At 36.5% G+C, this 16,444-nt stretch overlaps 1 protein-coding gene across 15 annotated transcripts in view; it reads right to left on the minus strand.

The window, feature by feature from the left end:
• QTMAN (queuosine-tRNA mannosyltransferase) overlaps positions 1-16,444 on the minus strand; it is a 336,381-nt gene that overhangs the window by 60,753 nt on the left and 259,184 nt on the right. For 12 of the 15 annotated variants that reach the window (XR_005651304.1, XR_005651303.1, XR_005651305.1 and 9 more), the window contains one exon: positions 1-87. This exon is cut by the window's left edge and continues 246 nt beyond it. The exons of the other annotated variants lie outside the window; for them this stretch is intronic. Coding sequence is in view for 9 of the 12 variants with exons in the window: in XM_039855624.1 (XP_039711558.1) it covers positions 1-87 (87 nt within the window). In the remaining 3 variants the exon portion in view is untranslated. The remainder of the gene's footprint in view (positions 88-16,444) is intronic. 15 annotated transcript variants of the gene reach the window in all.

Below are 16,444 nucleotides of genomic sequence, written 5' to 3' on the forward strand. Positions count from 1 at the left end.
GGAAGGGCCATGGATGGAGTGGCACTGCCGTTTCCTTTAAGGCCAAGCATCTTCTGTAAATGGGTTGTTTTGTGCTTGGGCATGAATCTGTTACAAAAAGGAAATGCAATACTCTTTCACTGCAAATACTATTTAGAATTTACCCTTTACTTTTCTATAAGGACATGACAATGATGCATATAACTGAGAAAGAATAGAGCTATAACAAAAATTCTAGAAAAAGAGCAAAAAGTAGCAGCTATCAAGAGAAAGTTCCAAAGACTGAAATTGGACCAGATTGTTTTTGAATAGTTTCCAAAGAATATCTGTGACTATAAAACCTGTACTGCATATACCATGAAAAGTAAGAGTAGAGTGATAATTTATCACTCTTCCTTCACTCATCTTTCTGGAGTTCTGGTTTGCATTTTCCAGGGACCACATGACTCCATGTTTATTTTCAAGCCTTATTTCATTAACCTGTAAACATGATTTAAATTTCCTTGACTAACACTGGGCATTTCTGCTCACATGATTGTTCTGTATTCCTGGGCACCCGTACACACTTTTCATTAAATTCACCTTGCTACTATTTCTTGAAGCATATTTTATATTTTTTCATTGTCATCTCTCCCCTATCTTCCCATAATGATTTGTCAGATAGAGCTAGATATCTATTACTTATTGATAGAAGCTTCTACATACAATGAAATCAAGGAGTGCTTAGTAAAGACAGAGTGGGAGACAGATGTGAACAACCCACTAACCTGTAGTAGAACACAGTATATAAAGAATGGACATTCTAACTTTTAAAACTGAGAACTAGAGATTAATTCTGACTTGGGGATCAGTAAAGGCTTAAAGATAGTTTTAGTTGAAGGATTCTGAAAGGCAGAGAGGGGGAAGTTCAGGACTGAGAGAATCATATGATCAAAGGAAAAGGGTGCGAAAGAACACAAACTCTTTAGGGAATAACATGCAGTCCAAAGAATCTGGGGCCAGTTCCTGGGATCTGAGGTCTAGGGAGGCAGACTGGGGCCCTCCCTGGATTGCTGAGTAAGTGAAGAAATGGAGAGCACATGCATATAAGGGGTAGGTGAGGAAGAACCATGGAGGAAGGCAATAAGGAACATTTAGAAGAGTAGAGAGTGAATCTGAGAGTAATATCACCTTATTGAATTAAGAGCACCAAAAGAATGTGCCAAAAAAAAAATCAAGAACCCTTAAACAGGTGTAAAAGTAGGTGTAAAACACTGCGGAGGTGCTACAGCACCAGAAACAACAGGGCTTTTGGTCTCGTTACATGGCAGATAGCTACTCCGAGGGCAGTTGCTATGGAGGAAGCAGGCAGAAGCCAGGCTGCAGGTTAGGGTCTGTGCATAAAAGCGAGAGAGAGAGACAGAAAAAGAGAAAGAGAAGTAGAGAGGAGAAGAACAGTGAAGGTAAGGTGAATTTTCATTAATAGGGAATGTGTACACAGGGTATCTGCTTGGTGTTCACTTGGAGATAACTGCTAGGGAAGGGGGCAGGATCCTGATAAAACAGAAAAGTCTTACAAGATGGAAGCAGACAAACAATATAACCTGGGATAATAGCAGGATTCTTGGTGCAGGGGGGAAGTAGGGCCTTATAAGACAGAATTAAACCTAGCTTCATTATAAACTGAGGGAAGAAGGAGAGAAAAAGGAAGCTGAAAAAATTTCAGGTGGCCGGTGTGGACTCTAACTAAGGTATGTCACCAAAGCATTAGGATAGGCCATCTATTTGGTGAGTAGAGGTGGGAAAGAAGTTTAAGAAGTGGGTTGAGAGATCAAAAAACAGTCACTGTGAGAGGAGGAGGGGGGAGTGGATGTCCTCCACTTCTGAGAGCAGGGGCTGATGAGTAATACTAAGGAACAGTGTGGGTTCCACTCTCAGCTGGAAACAAAGTCTGATTGCAGTAGGCTACATTCATTTCAGAATTAAAAAGCTTATTTTGGGGGCTTCTGTGCTTGTTTCACAAAGTCTTTTGAGGAAAATCACCTGAATATAATAAAGACACCCCTACCTCCAAGAATTAAGTAGATGATTGTATGTAGAGAAAACACAAAGAATGGTGCTAACCCCCTTGGGATGCCCTAATAAAATTAATTAATTCTTGATTAAAATGGAAAGAAATTTGGGCATATGCAGATTATAGTTTTGGATCTCACAGGTCTGAAATATTTAAGGGAACTAATCAACTTTCTTCCTGATACAAATTCAAAATATTGAGGGGATTCTAAAGACCTAAAAATCAATTAAAAAGTTCCTATTGAATGCCACAAAAAGTAAAAAAGACTATGACGATGTCTTCAACATCTCCTAAACAATCAGAACAAATGGCAAGAGAAGGAACATCTGTACATATGTGCGAAACAACAATAAAGCAAGCAAAGTAACCGCTTTGTTTAAGTCAGATAAGGAATACCAGGCAAGCTTAAAAAGGCAACAGAATTACAAACTTAGTGCATGAAGGATTCACAATAAAAAATAATAATGGGCATTAAAACAACATATCTTTATTTTAGAAAACAGTATCATGACCCATCTTACTCATAAAATCCATTTACATTGTCCAGCATGTGAGCAAAATGGCAAATTAAAAGAGTTGGGAGGTTGGTTAAAGGGTTGTAAAAAACAGGAATTGGTAACTGACGAGAAATTTAGCTGTGGGCAAGATGCTGGACCTGCTTTTATTCAACACGTTTCCTAAATGTTCTCAAGGGTGAACAGAGTCCCGTGTTAACACAGGTTGTGGATGACTGACTTGACAGGTGGTAGTGAATAAGGACATGGAAAGATGCAGAATACAAATATGAACAGTAACTCAAAACTCAGCTTACTAATATAATAAAGTAGAAAAAGTAAAAATAAACCTGAATGCAAATGGGACACATGGAAAACACTGTTTAGATTGTCTGGAGTTTTACAAGATCAGCCTATGCTGATCTGACCGGCAAACATACATTACTTTGTTAGAGATCGTGTTGGGAAGGAAGATACCAAGTCTGAGGGGACAGAACACTGTGCGAATGCTGATTTCATCTGGGTCACCTGATAACTGTATATGTTTGAAAATTAGAGAGTTCGTAGAAGAGCAATAATAATGATTAAGGCAATGGAAGAATTGATTTATGAGGACAGATTAAAGGAGCTAAATATGAATAGCCTGGCTAAGTGACAACTAGAAGGGTATATAATAGGAGTCTCCAAGGAAAGAGAATAATTATTTAGCCTGCTACAAGGGGGTATCACTAGGAGTAATGAGATGAAATTAAGAATGGGAAAATCTAAGCTGAATTTCAAGAAAAACTCCCTGACGGGTATAATTTATTAGCTCATGGAATAAATTCCCTATGGAAATGCTATAGCTAGGGAAACAATAATAGAACTGGACAAAATATCAAGAAATAATATAGATAATAATCTAGTATTTGAAAGAAGGTGGTTATATGTTACGCTTTCTTTGTTTATAATATCTTCTCATATTTTTAATAGTCTCTTTATATATAGTGATGGTTACCCAAAGAAGTATTTAGGCAACTAACTAAATCTAAAAAGAATTATGTCCTATAAGTGAGGGAAATTTAAGTCACCTTAGTTTTCATATATTGTTCATTAGGAAGCTTAAATAATAATTTTTAACCCCTTTATTTCAACAGACTTGATCTTGAAGCAGCTGGACAAATGTATTATTATTTCTAAAAAACAGAACAAAATGAAATAAAACAATCCTCATCTACCATTTCACAGAGAGTCTACTCTGATTCTCTGTGCCATGAAACTCATATTTTCATAGACATGTTTAATATAAACAATTTATTGCCATTATGGAAATCAAAAAACTTTATTCCAGCTTTTCTAAATGTAGCTCTATGGTCAATTACTTCACATCAATACCAAGATCAAATAGGCATAATACTAACAAGCAGTTTGCTTAATAATAGTCACCACACTAATTAACCCATCCAGAACATTCTTAATCAGATGCTATTTGTAATGTACAGTTGAGAAGCTTAGCAATAAACTGTACTACGCTAAAAAAGAAAATAATACCTTACTGATGGGGTGAAACTGGCTTATCTATAGAACTGGACAGAATGTGCTGTCCTGGCATTAACTCAGTGAAGTGAGTATGCAAATAGGCCATGTATGAACACTTCCTTTCTCCTCTCCAGCTCCAACTCTGGTGGACGTGCTAATGAGAAGAGAAAAGGTTCTGAGGTAAGAAGTGAAAGAGAGAAAAGGAAGAGTCAGAAGAAAACCAGTCAGCTGCCTTTTAGAGCATATGCCAAGTTAACTATTTAACAAACTCCCAATTTTTCTTAAAGAAATGCTACTGCCCACCTTACTCATAGAACTTCTTTCCCTGTTCTCAGAAGCTCTATCAGAGCCTGGTTTTACTTTCAGAAATATTCTGATTACTGTAATCACTTCCAATCTTGTTATTAGCCATGGGACCCCACCTCTAACTTTTTTCAACCAATAGCCGACCTGCGAAACAGGAGTAGAGCCTCCCTACTGTCTCCTCTCCTTCCTTCCTCCCATTCACCTCAGTCTCCTAATGGGGTTCCAGAGGCACTGCCACAAAACTCCAGCATTATGTTGGGCAATGTTTAAAGACATGGCTGGTAAAAGTACTTTCTAGACCTAAATTTGATCTCTTCTCCCCAGCTCCGCATCCAAACAAACAAAGCTAGAGCTGAACCTATAAGAAAGGGCCAAAGGCCTTATTCAGATCAATCAGGAAAAGGCTAGATTTAAGAAGATATTTAAAAGTTGTTACAATTGCTGGCAAACACAGCAAATGTTCTAGGCACCTTCGCTTATTCCAGCTAAAGTTGAGAAGCTAGTCTGTTTAGCTAACAGTCAAGAGGAAGGTGTTAAGATAAAGCAAGTCAAGTGAATTTAGGATGTTAACATTGATTCATCTGTTTCATTTTTTTTTCAATAAAAAAGTACTTAATACAGTGAGTTCAACCTATAGAATCTCATAAAAGAAATACCTACAGATAAACAGTCCATGAGAGAGAGAGAGAGATTATGAATAGTCTTGCTTCTCAAAACAGATTTGGGAGATAGTATGTGGAACAAAAATGAGGCAAAGAGAGCATAATTGACCAAAGATTATTCCAAATTTGAGCCAGTGAAGAAAGAGAAGACATTAGCAACAGGAATAAGGAAACTGGCCTGTATGTGAGGCAGGCAAGCAGCGAGAGCTGACCAAGCTCAGCCTGTAGTAAGCTGGAGGAGGGTGTGTTTTGTTAAATGCTAGTTCCATGGGACACATGTAAGTCTTGCACTAGAGAAAGTTTTGTGAGAAAAAAAAATTGGAAAATGCTGTTAAACAAAGTTAAACATTTCTTCACTTCACAGAACTTCCCAAGGCATACACTAGAGTGTATTACACTTATGTTCACTTATTCATTCTTTTGTTCATTTAATAACTATTTATTAGAGTACCTATTACGTGACAGGAACATTGTGTTCATTATTTCCCAAACTTAACACTTAATGGAACAAGGGATTTCCCCCCACTTCAACCAACCAAAGGAAGCACCTTAAGAATTAATATTAAACAAAGGATACTCTGGGGAACACTGTGAAATACTATTTGAGACTCTGGGAGGTAGCAGCCACAGCCAGAGTCTGAAAAGCATGGGGAGCTAAACAAGTGGTGGCATATTTTATATAGCAGGGATGGCAGAAGGAATGGGAACATGCGTTCATATGAGAAAATGATGAAAGTCCAAAGCAAAGGCCATACGCCAAGGCCACGCGTCAGCAGACAGAAGAAAGTTTGAAAGAAATCAGGATAACCTGTAAAAAAAAAAAGCGACAGAGGTATGGTTCAAGGCTAATATGTATGACAGAAGAAAAAGTATCATTCTCTTTCATCACAGCAATTTCTGTGGATTCCTGGATAGAAACCATATTGGAAACTGAAGAGAAAGGAAATAGGAATCAGAGATAAGTAATTCTTCCAAAACCAACTGGGAAGACACATCCAGGCAGTTCAGTGATCTAAGTTCTTGGGTGATTTATAACAAAAACTACTCATTGTTTCCAAACAATGTGTTGGAAATTAATTACAAAATTAACATTTTTAGAATTTAGCCACATAAGCAAATATCAAAGATAATTAAAAAATCATGCTAGCCCACATGTGTTCAATATATCACTTATACGGTAAGCAGATTTATATAAACCTATAAAGTTTAAAAGTAAAAATCTTGATCTAGTGTTCTCATGTGTACACATATACCCCCGATACCTCTTGCCACACCATCTTCACTAAATAAAGGAATCACGAGCAAGGAAAGGCATCATAATTAAAACTAGATGTTTGGAGACCACAACATTAAACAGAAAGACTTATGCTTGGTAGTTGGTTGTAGGATGGCTGCTCTTCTTTCCTGGAGATGGCTAAGGGCTAATATTCATGAAATAGATGCAACATGTCTATGAAGGCACTTTCAATAAGAAACTGCTGGCAGAACATTATTTGAACAAACTCAAATCACAGACGAGTCAATCACATTCCACATGCACACAGCGCAAATGCTTTGGGGGAACAACCATCCAACACCACCGTGGCCGGTTCGGCCATGTCATTTAGATGTTCAGCATTTGGTGCCTGAACCAAGTTTTATCTCCCAGGGTACAAACTTGAAAAGCCAACATAAAATATTGACAGCAGCCTGTGAGAGGATACTGGGCAAGAATGCCTTGCTTGGACTACAAAGAATTTGTTTTGTGACAAGATGGGAAAACAGGATCCACAGAAACTTGCTGCAGTTAAAATCAATAAGCAAATTCTACTGACTAGCCTGAGAAATGCATGCCCGAACTGAAAGCAGATTTGTGGTTATCACGCTGGCCTTATTAGCCATGTCTGGTCCTAGGGATGACACCTTCTCTTGGTGAAGACAGCACCTTCTCTTGAAAGATACCCCCAAAAGGAGCTTCAGCTTCCTCACCCCTGTTTAAGGTCCATTTTCTAATGTCTGTGCTTTAAATAGCTGGGATGTATGGCTCTGTTCTGACAAGCCCATTCCCTTTTATTTTTGTTTTATTTTTATTTTGTTTTATTTTTGTTTCCCACGACCATTTCTAAGAATCATTTCTGAAAATCTAATTCTTTCCATCTACCTTACTTAGACCACTTGTTTACATGGCTTCTTCTGATAGCATAGTTTACGTGATTAGTTCTATTTAACTTAAATAATTACGACTGATTCCCGATTCTCTCTTGTTTTCTAAGTGTTTTAGATTGTAAACATTGCTAATTTAACTGCAAACTAGTATGAGCAGTTTGCCTGAGCAATTTCATAAAATCCCTTTTTAAACATTTATGTACTCTTCCCATATAGAAAATTTAAGATCCTCATAAATGCAGGAGAATGAGAAAAGCTACCTTTCATGTTGACAGAATAAATGTTTGTCAAATCCAGACTCTTTCTTCTGAACATATGTATGCTTACTTCTCATGTTCACCATTCTTCCCCCCAAAAGAGCTATGAACAACACAAGTTTACTACAGTAATTCAACACAGGTGGCAAAACTGTAGGCTAAACTGCAAATAGAAAATCTTTATTTTCCTATTTCCACTCTAAGTACTTTCCTAGAATCCTTATACTACTTTCTGATTGCCCTGCCTCCCTGCCCACGCCCTGCTACCCCCAACCTCCATGCATCTCCTTGCAGACTATACTGGAACTAAGTAAGCCCAACTTTGCATCCAGCCCTAATCATGCCCTGCTCCCTGTTGTTGGTCTTGTTGGAAACTAATCTTTAATTCCCACAATGTATTAATCACCTTCCATGCTCAATGTGTTATGTTACACTTCTCAAAAGGGGCAATACCTTAATTCAAGGGGACTGATTACAAATGGGATAATTTCAGGTGCCACAATATGCCTACGAGAAAGATTATTTTGGAAGGGTGGGTGGAGAGATCATTGTGAAGTACCTTAAGTGAATCCACTCAAGAAATGAGAATGTTGAAGAGGAAATAATCCAGTCTGTATTGGTACACAGGATTGCACTGGCACTTCCTGTATTTGTGAAGTTATTCAAATCACTTAATTTCTCTGAACTTCAGTTTCCAATCTATAGAATGGGGAAATATCTGTTTTTGCAAATTTCTTGAGAAGATCAAAAGAGAGAACATGTGTTGGTCATGATGTGTAGAGGAGCTGAGTAAGTCTAAGTAAACTTTCTGTTTCCTTGCTCTTTCGTGTAATATCTGTGCTTTGTGGAGTTATTCTTAAGGCCGTCTTGGGTAATTGCATTTTCTAGTTAGTCAATGAATGAGTCAGTGGATTGAATCAGCCAACAAATATTTAAGCTCTTTCTATGTGCAAGGGGTTATGTATGTATTTACAAGGCTTTTAGTGTATGAAGTAACATTTCATACTTACTTATTTTGGTCTCTTAGCCCCTGAAATGGTAAATTTTCCATATTACCTTTAAACTAAAGTGTTTATTGATTCCATTATTAAAATGATCTAATTTTTAATTCAAACTTAATAACTTGCTCATCATTTATTTCATTAATAATTCAGAAGCAAAGTTTCAAAATCTGCTATCCATTCACCTCACTTAATTTAATGATAGTATATAAAAAGTGAAAAAGTTCTCAAATATGGATCTGAAGTGATCTCGTGAAGCAGCTGTTTCACATGTACACAAACTCAGCAAGCTGTTTTGTAAGCATTTACCTTGCTGGCAAGTAATGTCTCACTACTCTAAGAATCCGATGTCTTCTACAGCATCAATGAAGCATTGAAGTAAACTCTGAAAATGATCTTTAATCACATGTTCCATTGCATGATTTTTTTTTTTAATCTCTCATTTGGAAATTGGAAGCAGAATGGGAAAATTTCCTGGTATTGAAGAAAGGATTACTTTCTTCTTCCCAAACAAACACAAGAATTCCCCTATGACAGTGTTTCCCATTGGAGATTCTCCTTTGCAGCATGACATCATTTCACTGGTGCTAAGGACTGAATTGTGTTCCTTTAAAATTCTGATGTTGAAGCCCTAACCCCTGATGTGACTGTCTGGAGACAGGGTCTTTGGAAGGTAACTAGGGTTAAATGAGGTCATATGGATTGGACCCTAATCTATAAATTGTGGTCTCCTAAGAAGAATATATCTCTTGTCTCTCTCTCTCTCACCCTTTTCTCTCTCTCTCTCTCTCTTTCCTTCTCTCTCTCTCTCCCCCTTTCTCCACCTCCCTCCTTTTCCCACAGGTGAGGACACACCATCTGAAAGCCAAGAAGAGAGCCTTACTCAGAACCAACCATAGTGGCATGTTGATATCAGACTTCCAGATTCCAGAACTATGAGAAAATACATTTCTGTTGTTTAAACCACCCAAAGTATAGTATTTTGTAATGGCAGCCAGAGATGACTAATATAACTGGATACAGTTATGGAAAAAAGGAGAAAGGATCAACACCATGATGTGTTAAATCTCTTGATCAGAGTACAGAAAATGATGGAGTAGGAGGTACTGTGTTTATGTTGAAAGACAGTGACAACAAGAGAATCTTGTAAAAGAGAGAGCTGACTATCAAATATAAGAGAATTTGAGGGATAAAAAGGAGAAAATATCTGTGAATTTTACTGTGAATCAGAAATGTCACTTTTTCAAAATTTAAAATAAATTAAAAAATAAAACAATGAGTTTCAGGAAAATAATTTTTCTGAAAATTTTGTTTGGTTGTGAATAAAGTCATTAATCTCTCTAAGCCTGGGTTTTCTCATCTGCTCAATGAGAATGAGGCCACTCCTGGACTTCTCTTAGAAAAATAAGGATCAAAACATCCAATAAAATTTACTGATTATCTTAGAATTATTATTAAGGATCAAAATGACATACTGGGTCAAGCAGGGCTCTAGGCATATTTTCTCATTTCAAATTCAGGGCTCTATCACTTAGGCCTTTTCTCTAAGTATCAGTTACCTCATCTGTAAAATAGGGATAATATTAATGCTGCCTTGTATAATTATGTTTTCCGTGCTGCGTGGCACAGAGTAAGAGCTCAGTAAATACTATTATTTTTTATTATTGATAATATGGCGAAGATCATCATCATCATTATGTTGTCATTGCTACCGCAGGGATAATTCAACATTATAAAAACTCCCTTCTCTGACTCCACTGGCCCTTTCATAGCTAAGCCTACTTTATAAACCAGAGACTGTTTTTTTTTTTTTTAATTAAGTTTATTGGGATAACATTGGTTAATACAATTATATAATTTTCAGGTGTACATTATAATTTGATATCTGTATATTCTATTGTGTGTTCACCACCCAAAGTCCAGTTTCCTTCAGCTACCATGTATTTGATCCCCTTTACCCACTTCACCCTCCCTCTGTCTCCTATATTTGACCCCCTTTACCCCATCTCCATGTCTTTTTAAAGATGAATTTTTCTTAACTCTTACAAGTTACACGTTAGCTATCCATTTAAGGAGGACATTTTATTTATTTATTTATTTATTTATTTATTTATTTATTTATTTTTCAGAAGTGTTACTTACTGTGAATTTTCTCAAAACTCTGTTCTAGTCTCTCTAGTCCTCTGCATTCACATTGGGCTGCCCTGAACTTTCAGATTTAAGGCAGACATTTTCATGTTACCTTATTTTCATTTGTATACTAATACAAGATTTGTACTCATGCCTAGAGGCACATTAATTACAAAAAAGCTCGATGTTATAAATCAAATATATACATTTATTCCTCCCATTCTATTACTAGTTTTCTGTGGTACTTCTTTCTACCTTTCACTTTTCTCTTTCCTTTCACTCCTTTTCTTTTTTTCTAATGGAGAGTTTCCATCTTTTCCCTTCTAAAGCTGCATAAAACAAGAAAGAAAAACCAGGAAATTTAAAACATCAGTTTCCAGGTCTCTGAAGCATGAACAGATGGGCATCAAAAATCCAATCCTTTTTTCCTCCTTTTTCATTTGCCCATCCACAACCCGAATAAATCAAAATTACCAGCAAATATAACTTCCAGCACAAACCTCTTCCTTTTTGTTCTCACATTAAATGCTACAGTACTAAGTACTGATTCACTTCAAGTTCTGAACCTACTACTATCTAATCTTTAAGCCACAGAAAGTAACGTTATTCCAAACGAATATTACCAGATACAATTTTGTTAATGTTATGCTTGAAATAAAGCCTTTAAGTGTACAAAGTGAGTGAACAAACATTTCCATTTAAGGTTTTCTAGACTTTCCAGTATTTATAAGTTTAGAAAAGGGGGAGAAGAACATAACAGGTAGGTATTACTAGAATATAATCAAGGCCTAGAGGTAAGGAAAGGCATGAAATATTCAGTGAAAATACTGAGTGAAAAAGGTTCAGAGAAAAAAACAACAATTTTCATTTACTATTTAAGAAAAATTGGAGTGCCTACTATGTATCAGGCAAATAGATGCCCCCACGGAACATATAATGTGGTGGATACTTGGTCAGGGAAGAATTGGGCATCATGATTATGAGAATCCAGCCCTGGACAGGGGGCGAGTGCCAAGGAAGGCTGTCGATAGGTGATCTTTCAGCTGAGACCTCAGTGATGATTAGATAACTTAGCCAAGTGTGGGAGTGGGAGGTGGGCTTCACTGAGTATGGCGTGTCCAAAGGACCTAAAAGGAAACATGGTCCAAAAGCAAACCATGGCCAAAGAACTGAGTGGGTGGGGATAGGAATGAAGGTAGGAGGGGAAGGGACAAAAATGAGGCCCGAGAAATAACCGGGGAGGGAGGAGCTTTCTGCCCTTAATAATATAAGTGAAGTGTTTTGTAGCCATTTGAGAAGTATACAGTCAGAAGTTTACACTCTGGCTGCAGTGCGAAGAATGGATTGGGGAAAACTTAGCAGAGTGTACACCAATTTTAAATCTCCTTTTGAATCTCCACTAAAATAATGGTATGGGACTTTTTAAAAAAAAATATAGACTCTCAAGGACAAAGAGAAAAACTGAGAAAGATGACAATAGAAAAGAAATGTCAACTAAATTTCAGAAGATGGAAAGCAGATGTATGAAGTGTTCTAGCAGAGAGAAAGAGGCAGAATGTGTCTGAGTGCAGGTGATATTGCTTGTGCATGTGCTGTTAGCCAAGAAGCAGCTGCTCATTTGCTTCTAAGAAACTCCACAAGGCTCAGGAATGGAACACACCCAGTGCCTCTGGAGGTGCAGTTGCTGAACTAAAAACAAAACTGGTAGCAATTCTATATAAAGTGAACTCAAACCTTCTGATAACCTACCCAAGCCCATGCACAGGCAACTGTCTCTCCTCTACCCCTTCTCCCACCTCAACAGCAGAAAGGAGGCTTCCCCACTAGAGGAGTTGAACCATACAGACAAGGCCAGGCTAAAGTATGTCTGTTTATTGGCCAGGCCTCTCCAGCCTCTTTCCTCATTTGGCTCCCAGAGAGCTGGACATTCTCCTTCCAGAAGAGTATAGGAGCCTCTCTGGAAACCAAGTGGACTGACCTAGTGACACTGATGTGTGGATATATCGCAATAAAATAATCGAGTCCCTGTCTGCTCATTCTCTGAGAAAGGTCACTAATCAACAAGACCTGTCTGCAATTCTAACCATCCTTCTGGGGCTCACTCTCAAATATGAATGGAGAGCCAGGCCATCAGACATGTGAGGGAAACATTTAACATAAAATCAATTTGCCAAAGCAAACAAGTATACAAAAGAAACTTGGAAGAAACTGAGGCGATGTGGAGAAAACTTTTTTTAAAAAAATCCTATAATGTCCCTACTGATAAAATAAGATTTTGCATTCTTGGTGGGAAAAATCGGATACTATAAGAAAGGATATTCAAGAACACAAAAGAGTGATTGCAAATAACATATCATAATTAAAAACATATCAAGAGAAGAGTTAGAAGATAAAGTTGAGAAAATCTTACAGATAGCAGAACAAAAACAAAAACATAGAAAAGAGGAGAACAAAATAGGGTCAACTTAAGGTTCAATACGAACTGATAGGAATTGAAGAAAGTGAATCCTGAGAAAATCATGGAGGAGGAAATCAAAGAAGAATATAAGAAAATTCTTTGTACAGAAGGAAATGAGTACCCAGTATAAGAATGGAACAAAAATCCCATCCGAGTAGAATCATGGAATTTCAAAACACCAGCAGTAAAAAAAGAAAATTTAATACCTTTTGGAGAGCAAACATAGAGAGTCATGTGCAAGGGACCAGAAAAGGATTGGAATCAGACTTCCTAACAGGAAGCTCAAAAAGTATAAAACAATAAAACATTACCTTGAACTTATGAGGAAAATGATTTTCAAAGAGAGCTCAAAACTCATTCAAGTATCAATCAAATGTAGGGCAGGATTAAGTCATTTTCAGACATGCAAGGTTTTAAGAAATGTTAGGTCCCATGTACATTTTTTGATGAGATACTACTGGTGGATATGGTCTACTAAAATGAGAAAATAAAAGAAAGAAGAGAAAGAGATTGGACTCAAGAAATAGTTGACTCAGAAAGCAAATAAAACGAACAGGAGTAGGAGAATCGAGGTCTCCAGGATGAAGGTATCCAAGAAAAAAATGGAAATGGTAAGTTTTCTGATGTGGCTCACCATAGCAGAAAGATGAATGGCTGACAGTGACAGAGCTTGGGAATGGGTTTGTGATAGTAGCACAGAAACAAAACAAATAAAACCAATATAATAATTAGCTCCAGGAAAAAGTGAAAAGTTGTTCAGGGAAGGAGACCTAGTCATAGAACACGATGCTCCTCAGCAAAGAGCGGTTTTCACATGGCAATGATGCTAGCGACACAGAATACTTAACTAACTAAAAGCTGAGATATAGCCATATTGGAAGGATAGGGTGAGGGAAAGACTGTGTGTGTATGCACACATATGCATGCTTATACTGTAATAAAGCTAACTAAACCATCATTTCTACTGGTCAGAAGTCAATAGATATAATCTCATATTTTTAAAAAATCAAGAAATAGCAAGATAAGAAATAATTAAATTTTGTTAGTAGTGGCCCCTGGTAGGGCACAGGGAGTTTAGAGGTAGGAATGACTAGAAGGAATTCTGTTTTACGGACCCTATTGTACGCTCTGACCTTTAAAAACTAAACATATATCCTACCTTGAGAATTCATGATTTTAATAATCTCTGGAAATTTCTTGTCTAAATCTCTTTGAATGTTGCTTTTAACATTTTCTCTAACTTTTCCATCTGGAACTCCTATTTGACATGTATTTTCTTTACCCAATTTTTAATTTCTTAAAATCTAGCTTCTAGATCACTAATTCTTTCTTCATACATGTCTAATACTTCACGTATTCACTGAGTTAATTTTAATGAATATATAAAAATTTTCCTTAGTCCTTTAAAAATATGCGTAATTTTTATAGCATCTTTTTATTTCTCATGTTTTCCATTTATTTGTAAGCTAGTAATTGTTTTGAAAACCTACTTTATCTTCTGTATATATGTATATAGATGTTCCAGTATCTGAAGTTCTTAAAGGTCTAATCCTACAGTAAGTTGTCAGAGCTGGTTTCTTACTTGCTAAACTAGAGTACTGGATGGAAACATCAAAAGAAAAAGTTTTGAGGAGAGGCAGGAAAGATGATTAGTTCACATTTAGGTATTGATTGGTGCACCTGGGGAATGGTATAGATTCACCGAAGTGAGGCAATGAAGAAAGGTTTGCTCCAAAGTTTTATCCTTCCTTAAAACAAACAAACAAAAGAATCTCACCAGCTTTCTATTCTAGAGATTCACTTAAACTATTAGGTAACTGGCAGAGATTTATAGAGTGCCCACTTAAACTCAAATCTCTGCTGTTATAGGAAAAAGAATTAGAAGAAAACTCAGACAACTTAACATATGGCAGGATTTCCTTCTAAGCCTTTTAAAGAGATGCATGTTGGTTTTTTAAAGGTCACAGCCATCTATGGTCATCTTTCAGGACATGCTGGACATTTTTTTTTTGTGGTTCAACATTATTTCCAGAGGAATTTTTTACTTTCCTTCTTGAAATATCCTTTCTTTGAACAGTGAGTTTGTGAATATGGGCTAATATTTGCAGTATAGACTTATACCTATTTTCAGTTTTCATTAACATTACTGTGGGTCATAACCACAGAGATGTACAAATATCTCTTTAAATACTAAATTAGATATAAGTAGAAATTGTATACCATTAACTATTCAGTAAATATCCTAGGAAAAAACTATTTTGTGGATTTCTCATTTAAATCAAAACAAAAAAAATTTTTTCTTTGACTCTTAAAAGTGTAATTATTCCATAATTTAACTGGATTGAGATTTCACATCTTGTTGGCGTGAGCTATTTTAAAGTATTGCACAGACCACCTGAACTGTCAGTACATGCCCTAATTTATATACATTTAACACACTGCAATGTATGCCAGGGCATAACTGAATTTTAAGGATGTCAAAAGCTAGATTATTACATAACTGAGTGTTAGTTTGGGGGTACAGATCCAAATGGCCAGATGGCCCTGAGGTCAACTGCTCAAGGCCGTTTAAAGCCATTCCATATGTAGTAGAAGCATTCTAACAGAGAATCGCAGACAAGAGACAACAAACCAATGAGATAACAAAGTCTTACTATAAGTGCTATCTTTGTTAAGCCAGAAACTGCATTTCAATTTTATAGACCTGAAGTTAAAACAAATGCCATTCTTTACTTCCCTGTAGTAAATAAATGAGCAAAATCAACTCTACTGCCTTGCAGGTTTATGGTCTGCAGTCGATGCTCAATATGTACTTGCTGAATGAATGTATGCCTTGGTATGAGGAAGTGGAAAGGGTTATGCATACTCTATTCTATGCTTTTCTAGGTCTGATTATTTCTGTATACTGATGTGTGGTTTGGGAGTTTGAGTATGTTTTATTTAGGTGGTTTGCATATGTGAAGTAGAAAGAGGTAAGGTTGGTTGAAGGGTAATTATTTCTTGATGGAAGAATATAAAAAGTATAAACAGCTCAGCTATTGCTTAAGCAAACTCAGCTCCTCAATCCTGATCTACAATGCAAATAGTATACAAAATAAAGTTTCATTAAAGAGTGACTGTCACATCAACAGGAAAGAAAATGAAGACCTGCTATGCAGTATTATTAGATATATTGAATTTGTTGTCACCAGGATCAACAAAATACTGCTTCGAAGGACTACAAACTGTGACATAGAAATAGCTTTGCAATACAAAACGCTCCTTTCATATCATTGTTTTTTTTTTCCTTTTCCTTTTTTTTTCCATTTTACTGTAATGGGGTTATACCTCTAGAAGTAATAAATATAAATTTATTGATGGATTGGCTCACTATTTAAAAAGTGATAAACTAACTACAAAGCATCTTTAAAAACAGATGATTAAAAAACAGTGATAACTGAT

Source organism: Pteropus medius, unplaced genomic scaffold, assembly GCF_902729225.1.
Source record: "Pteropus medius unplaced genomic scaffold, Ma_sr-lr_union100, whole genome shotgun sequence".
NCBI lineage: Eukaryota > Metazoa > Chordata > Mammalia > Chiroptera > Pteropodidae > Pteropus > Pteropus medius.